Source organism: Juglans microcarpa x Juglans regia, chromosome 7S (genome assembly GCF_004785595.1).
Source record: "Juglans microcarpa x Juglans regia isolate MS1-56 chromosome 7S, Jm3101_v1.0, whole genome shotgun sequence".
Lineage (NCBI taxonomy): Eukaryota > Viridiplantae > Streptophyta > Magnoliopsida > Fagales > Juglandaceae > Juglans > Juglans microcarpa x Juglans regia.
In genome coordinates this window covers 16,316,931-16,332,648 of record NC_054607.1, presented here as the reverse complement: position 1 = coordinate 16,332,648, position 15,718 = coordinate 16,316,931, and the positions used below count along the sequence as shown (strand labels likewise).

General features: G+C 36.7%; 2 protein-coding genes across 2 annotated transcripts; one reads left to right on the top strand and one right to left on the bottom strand.

Moving 5' to 3' along the window:
* The first annotated feature begins 253 nt into the window (after window positions 1-253).
* LOC121241692 lies at window positions 254-1,630 on the top strand. Its single transcript, XM_041139572.1, has 3 exons — window positions 254-432; window positions 912-1,399; window positions 1,433-1,630. Exons 1-2 carry the CDS (start codon window positions 303-305, stop codon window positions 1,304-1,306), a joined length of 525 nt encoding a protein of 174 aa, XP_040995506.1. The 5' UTR covers window positions 254-302; the 3' UTR covers window positions 1,307-1,399; window positions 1,433-1,630.
* A 927-nt stretch (window positions 1,631-2,557) lies between these two features.
* LOC121240207 lies at window positions 2,558-4,852 on the bottom strand. The gene is made up of 2 exons (XM_041137606.1): window positions 3,670-4,852; window positions 2,558-3,584 (listed from the first exon to the last, which is right to left on the bottom strand). Exon 1 carries the CDS (start codon window positions 4,850-4,852, stop codon window positions 3,764-3,766), a length of 1,089 nt encoding a protein of 362 aa, XP_040993540.1. The 3' UTR covers window positions 2,558-3,584; window positions 3,670-3,763.
* Window positions 4,853-15,718: the final 10,866 nt, after the last annotated feature.

Sequence of the window (15,718 nt, the reverse complement as noted above, 5' to 3'; positions counted from 1 at the left end):
ATTAGCAGAACAAAAATAAAACAAAAAAGGTTGGATTCTAGTTTATGGTCCGTTTATTTATGGCTATATCAGATGCTCTGCTGAAGGGGACTTCCCATGCAGGCCATGCCAGCTATCACACATTCACAAAACTTGCGCGACTGAAGTGAATGCAGTCCTTAAGAAACCAACTACCATACTCTGCCTTGGGACCCCCTTCATTTATACTCTCTTGCTCGTAATCCTATATTTATAAGCCCTAAGATTGCCTTCTTTTCTCTGTATCTTCCAAGTTCACTTTCATCTCTGCAGTGCTTGCTTCAATGGTGCTTCCCAAGTTCATCACAGCACTTGTCTTTGTATTGACCCTTGCAAGAATCGAGCTCTCAACTTCCCAAGTTGTGAAGGGCAAGGTCTCTTGCCTTGACTGTAAGCATAAGGATGCCTCCTCGGGTTTGTCCTGATCTTTTGTTCTCAACATCATGATTTGCATGCATAAAAAGACCCTAAAGGGAAAAAAACTTTTGCTGCCATGGCTTTAGCATCTTTAGCATTTAGCAATGCTGCATGTATCAAAACTGCTTATAAACTAATATTTTAGCTATGGAGCAAGAATAGAGATAAGTACTAAATGAGTTTTTGGGTAGACACAGCATAAAGATACATTATAGCACACTTCAGCAAAGCGTAGAAAAGAGAATTACAAAAAATCAGCTACTATTTACCCTCATCTCACACCTATAGCTTTTTATAGGGTGTGGAGGTGTTTTTTATAGGGTGACGGTGTTTTTCATAAGGTGTGGGGTGGTGAATAGTGACTGATGAAAAAAATTTTCTTATGAAAAATTATGGCTTGTTGTGGTATATTAGATTGCACGCAAAGCTCTACTCTCAAGTACATAACTTTTTACACTATTTGTGCTTTGTTACAGGCATTAAAATTCTTGTGAAGTGTGATAGAGTGAAAAAGTTGGCAATGGCAACCACAGAAGAAGATGGCTCTTTTGAAGTGGAACTTCCTTCAGACACCTCAAAATCATCTCCTCCACTGAATTGCCATGCCAAGCTTTTTGCAGCTCCAACCCAGCTCTATGCCTCAAGGAAAAATGTGGTATCCAAAATCATCAAGACCAAGGACCTTAACTCCTACACCATCTCCACTCCTCTCAGCTTTTCCACATCTTGCCCCTTCACATATGAGAAATGCAGGGCCATGAACAAGCTTGGTTCTTCAAAGAATATCAATCTGAATCTGCCACCAGAGTGGGGCTTAGCACCAGCTAGCCTTTATATTCCTTACTATCCCATCATTTCAGGCATACCTTGATCATCATTTGTATGTTGCAGTGCATGATATCTAGCGTCTGATCTGGCTTATAATAATATAAATCATAGTGTGTTGCAGAAAATGCTAATATATATATATATATATATATATATATATATGTGTGTGTGTATCTGTATTATATGGTGTGATGAGTGTAATAGCATCTAGCATTATCTTTTGTCCTTTTTTTTTTTTTTTTTTTGGAGTTTTCATCCTTTTTTGCTTCCTATAGACAACTTTTATCCTTGTAAGAAGTTGCCCTTATGTTAGTATGGAAGTTATTTGTATTAAAAGAAGACATTATATATGCTATTTCTTTGTCCATTACTACAGTGTGGAGTTTGGAATGTTTTCTTCTTTCTCTTCAATTAATATAAATAATGCTACATGCAGTTATGGAGTGCGTAAGCGACGTGTAGTTATTTTGAAAAAGAGTAGATTTATTATTAAAAAATTATTTTTTTATGTGAGTCTTATATTTATTTATTTTTTTTAAAGTAATTATACAGCGCTTGCAAATTCACGATTATAATTATATTTTTTTAAGGGAAAACAAAGGCCAGTGCCAAGTGCCATAATGGCACTAGAAAGCACACATTTGTGAGACGGCAATGGGTCTGTGGTCGAATTAATGTAATTAATTGGGGGGGAGAGAGAGAGAGAGAGAGAGAGATCTCAGGTCACAGTCACACAATGAAAGCTCTTTAACGCAACAGCAACATGTTTGCACACTGACTAACATTCATTCTTGCAACGAAGAAGATGAAAAGGTAGTTGAAGGATTCTAAATTCTCAGCACATGTACCAGCCAACCTTTCTTGTTTCTCCCTTCAAAGGAAGAGGGTAGAGGGAAGAGGGAACTTTAGATGTGTATTTTACCTTTATGTACAGAGTTATGTAGTTGCAACAGTTTAAATGAGTAATTTCTCAACAGAGGTAATATTTCTCAAATTAATTTGGGAATAATCCATGGAATTCATTTTGAGTCTCCCCTAGCCACATCCATCGATCGTCCTAGAAAATTGAGTTGATCATCGAGCCCAATCGAGTCCACAAACTCCGAAAAGTACATGGATCTGAGAGCATCCTCCGACAATCAAGTCACTACACACCTAAGATTGATTAGGTGCATTTTGTAATGAACTCAATAGGAAATTTCTCTAGAAGTGAACACTGGAATGGATGGTAGTGAAATGTATGTAAAATGGTATTAAGATAAACCGAGTAGTTTCGAGGAATACTCAACCTCCATGAAAACAAAAAGCACAAAGCAATATTCTTCCAGATTACAAACAAGGATACCCTTTCCTCTACATATACTGGAAATTCGGCCACAGCTAACTAGGGCTATGGGCCGATTCTAACTGACATTAAATGGGCCCATGGGCCACTAAACAATTTAAACAACCCAATTAAAGTAAAAGATAACAACTAAGTTGGACACCAAGTCCATCCCACTTTAATGTGATTCATAACAAATTCTCTCCCTTTAAAGAACCTTATCCTCAAGGTTCCAGTTTAGCATTTCCGCTTTTGCTGCTGTTCAAATTTGTCAAAATCCAACATCATGGAGCAAAAACTCGTCTGCATAGCTGGCTAGAAACTCCAGTATTTTACCAGCAAGATACACATCATTAAACTTCTACCATCTATCAGTCACAATTGCATACTTGCCTTCCTTCCCTCTGCAGCTAAGGTCCAAGGCAAGCCTTTGCCTTCCACAACATGAGCAAGGTCTTTAAGCCCTTCAAGATCCCTTTGTCCATTTCTAAACACATCATGTGACAATGACATGGCAAGTTCCTTCCTCTATGTAACTCAAAAGGATTTTCATAATTGATCCCACCTCCAACTTGCAAACTGACAGGATAAGCACGCAATGCTTCAATGGCTGCACTTTTACTCAAAGGATCTGCTCCAAGCATGATGACATGACCCATTGTATGGTGCGAGCTCAAGTCGCGTGTTGAGATTGTATGGAAGCTTTGAACCATCGTGATAGGCCGAAGGGCTACAGGTACCAAGAAGATTTCTATAGAGAATTCATCCAAGCTTGCTGTAATCATTGATGGGCAATAAAAATTGGTTGTTAGATAATGCACGAGACCCAATTTAGGTAGAAAAAAGACCATATTCTCCATCTCCTGATCAGGGGCAATAGAAGCTTTAATATAATGAACCAAAAAAATGTACGGAGTAGGAACTGTCAAATGCCACTCCAATTTCTCCAAAATTGATTTCTCCATGACAAGTATCCGATTACTTGTACAAGCATAGTCTGATATGCAAACCAGGTTATAAGCCTGCAGACAGTAACTTTCTTCGTATTGCGATCTAAGAGAATGGAACTTATGCTGACTAACCTTGATACCACCTTCATGGATAGGCATCCATCGATTAAATTTCTGGTGAGGTAGAGGATTTCAGGCATGAGTTCAATTCTTCTATCAACCTCAATCAGCCAGTCAATGAGAATAGCCCACATCTTGCATTGATTTCAGGCTGTGGATCCATGTAATCATGCACTCGACTGTCATCTTCTATGAGTTTGTAAAACTTGTAGATGACATCTACATATTCGACTGCCATCCAAAAAACAAGATCAGACCCGTTTGTGTCAAACAACAGTAAAGCCAACAGACCAAATCCCATTCCAGCTACATAACCCATCATAGCACAGTGAAGCATAAAAAATGCCTTCGCCCCCATTTCTTCTTCCTTTCCTCTGTCAAAGGGCAACAATATTTGTTCCTCTATCAATTTCCAAATTTGTAGCAACTTCATCCCATAGCACCCAAAAACACCCTCAAGTGGCAATATATCAAACAGATAAGGTGCAAAAATTTTTTTACTCCTAAAATTTTCAACACTCTCCGTCATGCGGGCCTTTTTATCACTCTTCATCAAACCAAATGTTGGGGTACATTTTTCATCCCTTCTAGAATTGACTACACGGCAAGCATGTTGTTCGTCAAGGGCAGTGTCCTCAAGATTAGTTGTCTGCATTGTAACATTTTCAATCTCCTCTCCAACACCCGTAAATAAATCAACTAGGTAAACTCTCCCTCTATCAAAGGGTTCAAAAACCACTTTAAGTGGCAATATATCAAACCGATAGTGAACAAAGACTTTTTTACCCATCCCCAAATATAAATCTTGCCGACGCATTTTTTTGAACAAGTTGATTGCAGGACTCGTATGACCATGGATCACTGCATTTTCACGCCACTCAAGAAGGTTCTGGAGTTGTGGATAGACAATGCGAGAGACAACCCGTAAGGAAGGGAGGAAGAAGTCATTTGTGCAATGAAATGAAGGAAAAGAAAATCGAACGGGGAAACTGAGTTTAGAAATTAATTTTGGATTCGGATTAATAAGAATAGATGGAGTCATTTCTGTGGAAGTAACTTTCGTGGGCACTGTCACTATCTCCTCCCCTTCTACTGCATCTTCTTCTCCCTCCTCCGCAGCTTGGTCTTCCCAGACCAAGAAGGATTCCTGTATTTGGTGCTGGAGAACCTTGTGATCTTCCTGCCATTGGTCCATTAATTATGTAATGTGTAGCATTTTATTAAGAATTTTTTCCATCAACGGTAGCAAATTTGCTTGCTGTTTGTTGAAGTTTACCCCGTCCATTGAAGAACCGGTGGCTCTAGATACCAATTGTAATGAACTCAGTAGGAAGTTTCTCTAGCAGTGAACGCTGGAATGGATGGTAGTGAAATGTATGTAAAATGGTATTAAGATAAACTAAGTATTTTCAAGGAATACTCAACCTCCAGGAAAATGAAAATAGAAAGCACAAAGCAATAATCTTCCAGATTACAAACAAGGATCCCCACTAGGGCCATGGCCCATTCTAACTAACATTAAATGAGGCCATGGGCCACTAAACAACTTCAACAACTCAATTAAAGTAAAATATAACAACTAAGTTGGACACGAAGCCCAGCCCACTTTAATGTGATTCATAACACATTTCATGTGATCCAAAAGGATTAGTAAAGATCTCAAGAAGAATGATCACTTTATGATTTTTCCAACTATTTTATAATTTCATAGGTCTGCTGAGCAGGGGGCGTCCGCCCACTTGAAAGAGATGCCGGCATCAACTCAGACCCTTTCTCAGCCTCTCTCTCAACTTTCTCACTCGCCATTACCGCAACACACCGTCGCCAAAACCCTTTTTCTCACCATCTTCAAAACCTGCTTGGTTTTTTTTTTTTTTTTTTTTTTTGTACAATGGAAGATGAGATTGTTTCAAAGGAGGATGTGGTTGAGTTTTGGAAGTTGTGAAGTTTGATTTTTGGGTGTTTGAATTTTGATTTTGAAAAAAATTAAGATTTTAATCTGAAACTCTAAATTAGTTTAGAGGTTTGGATTGAGCCCATAGATTATTTTTGGGTGTCAAACCCAAGACCCTAAATAATTTAGGGGTTCAATCTAATTTATGTTACAGTTTTGGATTGAAACCCTAAATTAGGTTAGAGGTTCATTATGAAATCCCTAACCTAATTTATTTTAGGGTTTCAAAATTGAAACTCGATACTATTTTGGGATTTCACTTTGGGGTTTCAAAATAGTTTGTACAATTTTTGTATGATTTTGATTTTTGAGTGAGTTTTGCATCATGCCAGGTGTTTTATTGTTTGTCAAATCTATGGATAGTGGTGATTATGCATCAAGTCTGAATACTAGCACTAGTGCTACCTCCCTTATACCTATAAGATGAATTTCAAACCTTCTTCATATTAGAGACAACTGAGCAGTATAAAAATACATTTGATGCAATGGGTAAAGAGGATATGCAGTACGTCCACCACTTTGATGAGGATGAAGGAAGATCAGGGTAGCATTACAATTTTGTAGAATTTTTTAGACTTTTTTATGAGATGACATGCACCATTTCTGGGTCTTTATATTTAACATCCAATGAATACTAACAAAAAGTTTATCAGGTAAAAGAGCAATTAGATGAAATGAGTGAAAATATTGATCATACTATACGGATTATGGTATTGAGCATGAGGCTCAGGTATGGAAAACATTAGGGAGATTTGAGCAAGATCAACATTTTGCTATATACGGCTATTGCTCTTGACCCATGATAAAAAAAAATTGATGGAATTGTATATGGCTTTGAAAGTACTAACGGGAAGGGATGGGCGGATCAACTTGTGCTAAGGGTTAAAAACACCCTCAATAGGTTGTATAATGAGTTCGTCGCATTTAAAGGGATAGAGGTTCCATCATCTGCCGCATCACCTCCTCCCAAAGCCGATAAGCCGAAAGAGCTTAAGTGGAGTATGAGGTTTGGCTATATCCACAAGCTTCAAAAGAATTTATACGGCAAACCAGACTTGGAAAGATACTTGTTGACGGGTTAATTTGATATCTTAGCTTGGTGGAAGGTAAATGATGTTAAGTATCACGTCCTTGGAGAGATAGGCCGCATTATTTTAGTCATTGATATTTGTATAGTAGCCTCAAAGTCCACATTTAGCATCAGGGGATACATATTGAATTCATTTCGAAGTTCATTGTCTCCTAACACTGTGGAGGCTTTGATTTGTACTCAAAATTGAATCAAAGATAAGCCAATTCAGGTTCATGAGGTGGTAGACTTTGTGGAGTGCTATGAGGAGCAGAATGTTGATCACTCTGGAAGCAGTAATCACTCTTAATTCATTACTTTGATTTTTCTTATAATAGATTGTCTTTAATTTATTTGACAAACTTAATTTTAAATTCAATTATTGTAAGGACAACTTCGGGAAAAGATGCTCTATATCAATTTAGTGGATAATTCCTACTTGTGAAAACTCATTGATTTCGATTTACAGAAGGTTCTTGTGGCGACCTCGACCCCCACGTGTTATTTATGTAGAGTTCGTGACATCAGGATAATGACCACACTGATCATGCACCCCAACGACCAATGCTCAGAGTGTGTACAACATGCAATAAGTGTACAAAAATATTTGTAGCGGAGAAATAAAAAGGTCTTTCTTTATTAAGTACCAGAATTTGTTCAAAAAATAGTAAAATAACTTTACAATGATTATACAATCATCTGACAGATAAATTAAAAAAATAAAATAACATAAGGGAAACAAATCCCATAACGCTGAGCAATAACTCAGCAACTCAGACCTCTGGTGGAGTTGATCCCTCGAATTCATACTCGGGCTCTGCGTCAGACTCTACGGCACCATAAGACGGAACCGTAGGGTAAAACACCATAATGAGATTATGACATCTCAGCAAGTAATTAACCAAAACAACATTTAAGAGATTTTAAAGCACATTAATATAATCACGCGTTCCCGTACGGACAAATAAACAGAATAACAGCCCATATTTCCTTTTTCTCAAAAATATACTTTTAATACTCACACCAAAAATCTCATTTTTGGCCCCGATCATAATTATTACACAATTACACATGCACCACGGTCTCCCCTATGGACCGTCCGCACACCCTGGCTCTCATCGTCACATCACGGGTAACGTCCGTGCATGAGACTTCGTAACGAGCGATGCCCAATTCCACGCCAAGCGTGTACATGGCCAAGCATCCTCTAATCTCGCCAGCCAAAAGGTCACAGAATCGGTACGAGAGCGTTACCGTCTCGTCCGTTCCCGTCGTCGCCCTGCGACAACTCAGAGGACGTCACGTCAGTCTGTTACGCTCCCAAGTGACAAAAGGAGCTCCACCGAGATAATGCCCCATCTCAGCTTGGGGTTGTGATACACACGCACCCACACATTCAGTCATATTTCCAAACAGACAGCGTGACATTACAACACAATTTATTAAAGACGATAAATATGCATTACAACAATTTATTGGAATAAATATTAAATATCTCACTTATAATAAAATAATCCTCCGTTTACAATTATACAATTACACAAATACACACATAATCCCAACCTCCAATTCGGCCCAAGGCCCATCTACGTTTAAAATCCCAACACTCCAACGATTCAAGGCCCATTTCCAACAACAACACCGTTTAAAGCCAACACTTCAACAAATACAATACATTTCCAACAAACCAACAGTTTACAATTGACAATTACAACAATATAATTATAAAACTAGAAAATTACATACAAAAATGGGAAATAACTCTGAAAGATCAAGCGAAAGGAAGTGTTGCTCAAGGTGACGGCTCAACGGCGGCAACGGTGAATTTTCAAGAATCAAACGGTGGCTTTTCTAGTGGGTTCTCTCTCAAAAGAAATCGATCTACGAAATAAAACTTGAGAAACTCAACACACGGCAATTCCCAACAATTACCAAAACAAACCGATTGATTTTTTCACAATTTTAAGAACAAACAGAGCACGCACAACTCCTCAAGCTCTCAGATTTAACCATCAAAATTCACAACACAAAACAATAAACACAAGAGAGGAAAAAGGCTTAAACGAGAGAGAGAAGATGAAAAACTCGGAAGACTTAATTTGCAGAAGCCGTGGTCTATATATAGGCCAAGTGTGGTGGTTTGAAACACACGGGGACAACACACGGAAGAGGAAACCGAAGTGCAAGCTATGGAGGGAAAGCGTGGCTGTGCGGGTTGCATGGTGAAGTGTTGGGTCGACAGCAGATGAGGTATGGCGTAGCCGAAGGACACAGAGGCAAGCAAGGAAGCTCGAGGTGGAAAGTGATGACCGCGTGGAGCGACGGCTTGCCAACAAGCCGTCGGAGATCATGCCGAACGACACTGAGCTGAAGTATGGAAGGAGGAGGTGGTGGCTTGCGGCTGAAAAGCATGACTAAGGGCCGCAACCGAGCGACACGAAGCTGCCTTAGAAAGGTGGAGGTGGCTCACGGCAGCTGCTGGAGAGAAGAAGAAAGATGAAGAAAGAGGAAGAAATCGTGTGGCGCCGAAGTGGAAGAGATGAAGCCCTAGCTTCCTTTGACCAAAACGGCGCCATTTGAGTAAAATGAGGGGCTGGGTTGAGAGGCTACACGGGCTGGGCTCAAGATGCACGGGTTGGGTTGCTGAGCTGGGCTACGGGCTTAACACACACACACACAGGTTGGGTTAGTTAGGTTCACCAGACTCACACATTCACGGCCCACAAAGAATCACACACCCACACACAAGCACAGCCCAATAAAATAAACTATACACAAGCCCAACCAACAATTAATAATAAAATAATAACACAAATAAAATAAAATAACAAATAACCTAACTAAGTAAATATTAGGAAATTAAAACACACCAAGATAAATTAACATAACAAAAATAAATAAAATAACACACTTATAAAATAACTTATAAACACAAGATTTTATGGATCTCACAGCTCTCTCCCATAAAAAGGGTAATTGTGAATGATCCTTTGCATCATTATTGTGAATGAATTGGGTAATTTGGCATTGCCTTATCAAGAATGGGCATTTTTGCCTTGAATCCAGTGTCACTAGTTACCCCAATTTTATATTTTATACTTAACGTGTTAATTGTTTAGAGTATAAGAAGTTCTCGATTAGTGTCTGGGTTGGAACGTTGGATGACTCATTTGGTTTTTCTAGGGAGGTATATTTTGATAATATCTTATTAACTGATAAGTGTATGTGATTTATGAGATCACATATTATTTAAAAGAGAGAAGTTTTAGCTCTTTATAATGATTCTAATAAGGCTTCAATTTATCATTAACGAGTTATTTTAGAATATGGCCGCCCAGATCATGTGGCTCGCACATTTCATTTCCTTGGAGTGTTACACTTTTGAACAAGAGACATCTTAAACTAGGCTCCATTTACCAGCTCGTTCCCCTCACAAATACCCATAGCTTTGAGAGGGATTATGAGTAAAATGGGTTCGCTTTCTAATAAGTATTTGAAATCCTTTCAATTCTCAAACAAGCAAGAAGCCTCCTCGGATTGAAACACTTCCTCTTCCATGTTGTCGGCCGATAGCATGTCTCAATATTGATCTACAGACCAAGATGCTTCCTTCCTAAATTAATCTATACTAGAAATGTCGTCATGGATCATTTTCTCATACACCACATATCACTACCAACTTGAATTGTAGATTTTGAATATAAAATGCATGGGTTCAACACTTCCAACTTGAATTGTACATGTAAATCTTCTCTATGTTTTCTCAATTTAAAGACATAATCAATAAGGATGGGGCCTTTTTAACTAGTGTCGTGAGATGAGAAATTGAAAATATTTCATGATGCCTGCTAAAGTGTGAACATTAATTGTGCTTTTTCTCATGTGTTTAGGTCTTATGTAGTTAAGTTGGGTTTAGTAGCACTTGTGCTATTTTATGTGATGCTATTTGTAAGCCCAAATATCCTATCGATGTTGAGGAATAAATAGTCACACGTCAATCAATTAAGAGAAGCAGAATACTAGCAATGGCTTATTCATCTTTATCTTCATCTTCATATTTGCATAATATGTCTTTAAATTCATCTATATTGGCTTATGTATTTCTAAATTTTTACATAACTATGAATAAGAAGCATTATTCAGTCTCCAAACATTAATTTTAATGTTTTTTTTTTCTCTCATACCCATTAAAATCAACTTTGTGAAATTTGTATTAAGATGATTTTGACATATGAAATTTGTATTAAGTTGATGATACAAAGTGTTTTTTAGTACATATTAATATTTATTGATAAAATTGGTCATTTTGATATATGAAATTGGTAATATTTAGATATATGGAATTTGTATTTTTGAGCACATGGTGCTAATTGTAAAATATATAAAAAAATAATAATTTTAAGAAAAAAATTGAAAAATAATAATATTTTTGGTTAAAAAATACATAATCCAATGTGGGGTCTTTTCTTGATATGCAAAATCAATCTTCAAAAGATATGATTTTGAATATACATATAGAGAAACTAATGCTAGTGCTCAAAGGAAGGCCCCCCCCCCACCTGGAAGAAAATCCTCCTACCATTGCAATTAATTTTTCAGCTCTTTTATGTATAAGCGGATTTGCGGACCAATCTGTGCACCAATATTGATGTGGATTATTTTGTCAGATGTTAATTAAAAAAATGATCGTTTCATTAAAGTCTACATTTCCACCTCAGCATTGGTGCGCAAATCCACTTAAAACCAGATTTTTGCTTTGTGTGAGTTCAAGTTTATCAACACACACTTGTTTGAGTTATTTTATCCATATTTAATCGTGTTTTTTAATCAACTCGAGCCAAGTCAACTTGTTTTTCAAATTCTTTTTTGTATTTGTTTATAAATTATTTATTTATTTTAATGAAACTGAATGATTACAAATAATTATTAATTTTAATGAAATCTTTACATCTAATATATAGGCCCTATATTAAATAATATGATTATAAAAATTTTATGAATGAATAAAAATTGGGAAATAAAAAAAAAATTCTTTACACCTTTCCAGATTTCGAGTTAAATAAAAATAATAAAAGTTGCATGTAGATTAAAAAAATAGAAAAATTAATAATGCATAACTAGGAACCATAGAATAATTATTAGCATTTATATAACCTATCCATTACACCATGTAACTAGTTGATATTTATAATGCCTAATAACCATATATATGTTATATATCTACATAAGTTACTTATTAGTGTGTGTGTGTGTGTGTGTGTGTGTTTGTGTGTGTGTGTGTGTGTCTGTGTGTCTATGTTTGTGTGTCTATGTATATTTCAAATGAAAATTGTTTTATTCATTGTGACACCCCCAATTTTCGCTTGGGATGAAACAGATACTTAGAGTGTCGGAACATGTAACACAAGGTTACATACCCCCATACATAATAGTTAGTATGCAATGCATCTTATAAGTTTAACTAGCAGAATGCAATATTCGCAGTGGATTAAGGGTGAAAACATAACTTATGCCAGAATGACTAAAAACATCTCAATGCATTAATAACCATCATAGGTTCAAAACCATAAGCTAAACATAAAAGTCTCCAAAGTTAAATCAACCGCTTCATGTGTTCTAGAACATGAAGAACTAGTGCTATGAACATAAGGCTGAGATCTAGTCTTTTCTCGAGATATGTCTCCTCCTCAATCAGTCATATCCAACACTCCATCTAACCCGTTCTTCTCCAATTCTGACACAACTTCTATCATTCCGAGTGGAATGATAGTGGGTCCACAAGGGGTGAGATTTATTTGAAATCTCAATGAGTTAAACAACCAACGTGCACAAAGATAAATTAAGCATGAAGAATGATAAATATGAAATACAGAAAATCAGTGTGTGTGTCTCTCATCCAGATTCCTTAACATTTTCATAAAAACAGAGACATGCGTTTTCTTTCAGAGAACATTTTTCACTTCCACTGTTGAAAACAAAATTTTATCATGACATTTCATCATTATTAGCAATTTATATTTAATCGTAACATCATAACGTGTGGTATCGTCACAGTTCCTCATATGCACTGTGAGTACCTGTCGGTGACCGTAGTACAACTCACGTTGAAACTACGTTGTCTACAGACTCATTCTCAATGCATTGGTAATATAACATAACATCATAACATGTACACCCACCAGCCTTAGGTATCATAACATTTGATTTCGCTCCGGCGTTCTTTAAAAAGAATCAATTCGAAACCCATTGACTATTCTTCGTCAAACCAGGAGTTATCACTCCATTCTTAAACACTTCAGAGTGGACAGAGGAACTCCACTAAGATAATTTCTCATCTTAGCCTCTGGGTTCGTGACAAAAAATATTTTTCATGCTATGTTGAAAAATGTATTTCATGACATGTGCATATGTAGCAAGCTTTCATATGAAACTAACATTTATAAATGCAATATGCAAAAATTGTGAAAAATGTCACATGTCATGTAAGTATACACTCAATGTATCATATGACATGATCTTTTATGCTCAAAATGAAAATTATAACATGAATGCAACATTTATCAATAAATCATAAACAACTTGTCAAAGTGTAAGTTAGAGGTCAACTTACAAACTTCCTAAGTTTGAGAATTCGTAGCGCCTGAAATCAATTTCATACTAAATTAGGATTTATACTACTATGGAAGAGGTTCATAATCAAAGGTTTTAAAAATGGGTTTTTACAAAAATACCCCTAAACTTTTAAAAATTGCCACTAAGGCACTAAGTTTTCACAATTTGCAAACAAATATCAAATTTAACTAAATTTCATGGACCTCATATTTTTAACATTCTAAAATCATCTATACTCTTATAATTGTAAAATTCAAAGTAGAACTAGCTCAACACTCACAACCCGTGGCATGCACTCTAGTTAATGTCTTGGTGTGTTTGCAACTATTAATCCCTATGAATGCATGCATATGAAATTCTCTTTAGTCATAACCAATCACTATAGTCCTTAATGATATGATAAAGGCTAATTCTTTGATGGTCAAGTTTATCCCAACACTTAATCAAGGCTAAAGAACCTTAATCTTTATTAATTATTCATTAATCAAGCTTAGTGTTCCTAGTGTAAATCACAAGGCATGCTTTCAAAATTCACCCAAAATATATATTTTCGTTCTTATCTCAATTAGAAGGTTTCTGAATACTTAATCATGAAGTCCACGTGGAATAAATCAAATTTCATGCCTTAGTCACAAACTTACTTAAAACCCATGCTTATTTTGATGATCAAAACAAGATAGAATCAAAACCTATCATGGGATGCTTCTAATAAAAAAATAAACCTTCCATGATCATTGTAAAACATTAATAGATCATATTAGAGTATGCTAAGACATGTCATAACTAAAATCTCCACTTAAAACATCTTTAATGAATCTGGTTTTGAATCAAGCATGGTAACATTTTCTAAATTCATCCAAAAATCACTCTAACACTTAGAATCACAACTTGACATGTAAACTAAGATCTAGGGCAAGAATACTTACAAATTCCATAGCCCACTCAAGCTCCTAGCACAAGAACTCACAAGAACTTCCAAGAACACTCAAACTCACTCACCTTTTCGGTTTCTCTCAAAACTAAGAAGGAGATGGCTCTTTATGCTCAAGGGGGAGTTGGAGATGAGGTGTGGAGGAAATGAGAGAGTGAATGGGCCTTTTATAGGTGGCCAAGGGGGTGAATACGTTGACCTAAGTCCATGGTGATTGGAGGAGATGGATGGTGGTTTGAGGAGCTGAATTTTCATATTGCATTCCATCACCTTGTGTCACTTGTGCAGAATGAAATAGTGCTCTAAATCACCATAATTTCATCACTACAAGCGATACATTGAACCTAAGGGTGCTGGTCAAATCGTGGAGCAGAATAAATAGAAGAAAAACCAACAAAAACCAACCATGGGGCTGACGGGTTCACATTGGTTTTCTTTGGGCAGATTTGTTCATTGTCTTGACTCATCTTCTTGAATGATCATCATGGCTGATTTTTGCAAGTGCAATGTCACTTATTGAAGTCTTTCTCAGGTGGTAGAAGGTGGAGGGTTGGCTGCCATGTGATCATGGAAGTGCAGCTCAAAGAAGATGATGAAATAGAGGGTGGTTGTTGAAATGGAGTTCTACACAAAAGCCATTCGGTTTTGGTGCCTTATTTGGGTGGAAAAACCTAGTCAAATGCTCATGATGACCATGAGGACCTCTTGGAGATTGTGTGGTGCTGGAGGTGGCGTGGGGGGGGGGGGGGGGTGGCTTAACCACGGCAAATGGGTGGTTGAAACCCAACCAATTCGATTTCTATCCAACTAGTTTCCTAGGTGCAATTGGTTTTGGCTATTTGGTTTGGTTTTTTAAACCAATTTTGTCCAAGGCTTGGTTTGGGTTAAAATGGATCATATGAGGTGTTAGGGAACCATAGTGCCCTTTAAAAAAAGGCACAAAAAGATTGGGTTTAAAGGAAAAATAGTTCATGCACACAAAGGGCACACATGTGCCGATTAATGTAGTTTAGGGTTTGATATGTCATTTCTTCTAAAGACATGTGTGGAGGTTTATCTAGGATTCTAATATGATCTAAGAATGATGTAATTGAATAATGAAACAAGAAATTTTCAGATAAAAAAGGTTAAAAAATATTAAGAAAGAAAATTAAGGTCTAAAACATGGTTTAAAAATCACTAATCATGGGCAAGTTAATTAATGGTTTTAACCCAATTTCAAAACTTAATTTGGGTACTTAGAGTATGCTATGGGTTTGAAGAAACCCATGGTATGGTGCATTGGGCTTTCAAATTGAAGAGTAAAATAGAACAAAACAAGGCTTTGGGCCTTGTTGGCTTAAAAGGGTCATAAGTGTGGGTTAATGGTCCAAGGGTTGAGTTTGAGTGAATGGGAGCCTTATTTTCAGATTTTAAGGGATTAAAAGAGACCTCAATATCGACTAAGATAGGGCTTGAAAGGCTTACCTTGACATAACTGGACCATGAGTCAAAC

What these genes read in the sequence shown, in the direction of transcription:
- LOC121241692 (XM_041139572.1), top strand. Translation starts at nt 303, where the DNA reads ATGGTGCTTCCCAAGTTCATCACAGCACTTGTCTTTGTATTGACCCTT. An exon ending in GCATAAGGATGCCTCCTCGG is followed by an intron (nt 433 to 911) that starts GTTTGTCCTGAT and finishes GCTTTGTTACAG; the next exon opens with GCATTAAAATTCTTGTGAAG.
- LOC121240207 (XM_041137606.1), bottom strand. Translation starts at nt 4,852, where the DNA reads ATGGACCAATGGCAGGAAGATCACAAGGTTCTCCAGCACCAAATACAG.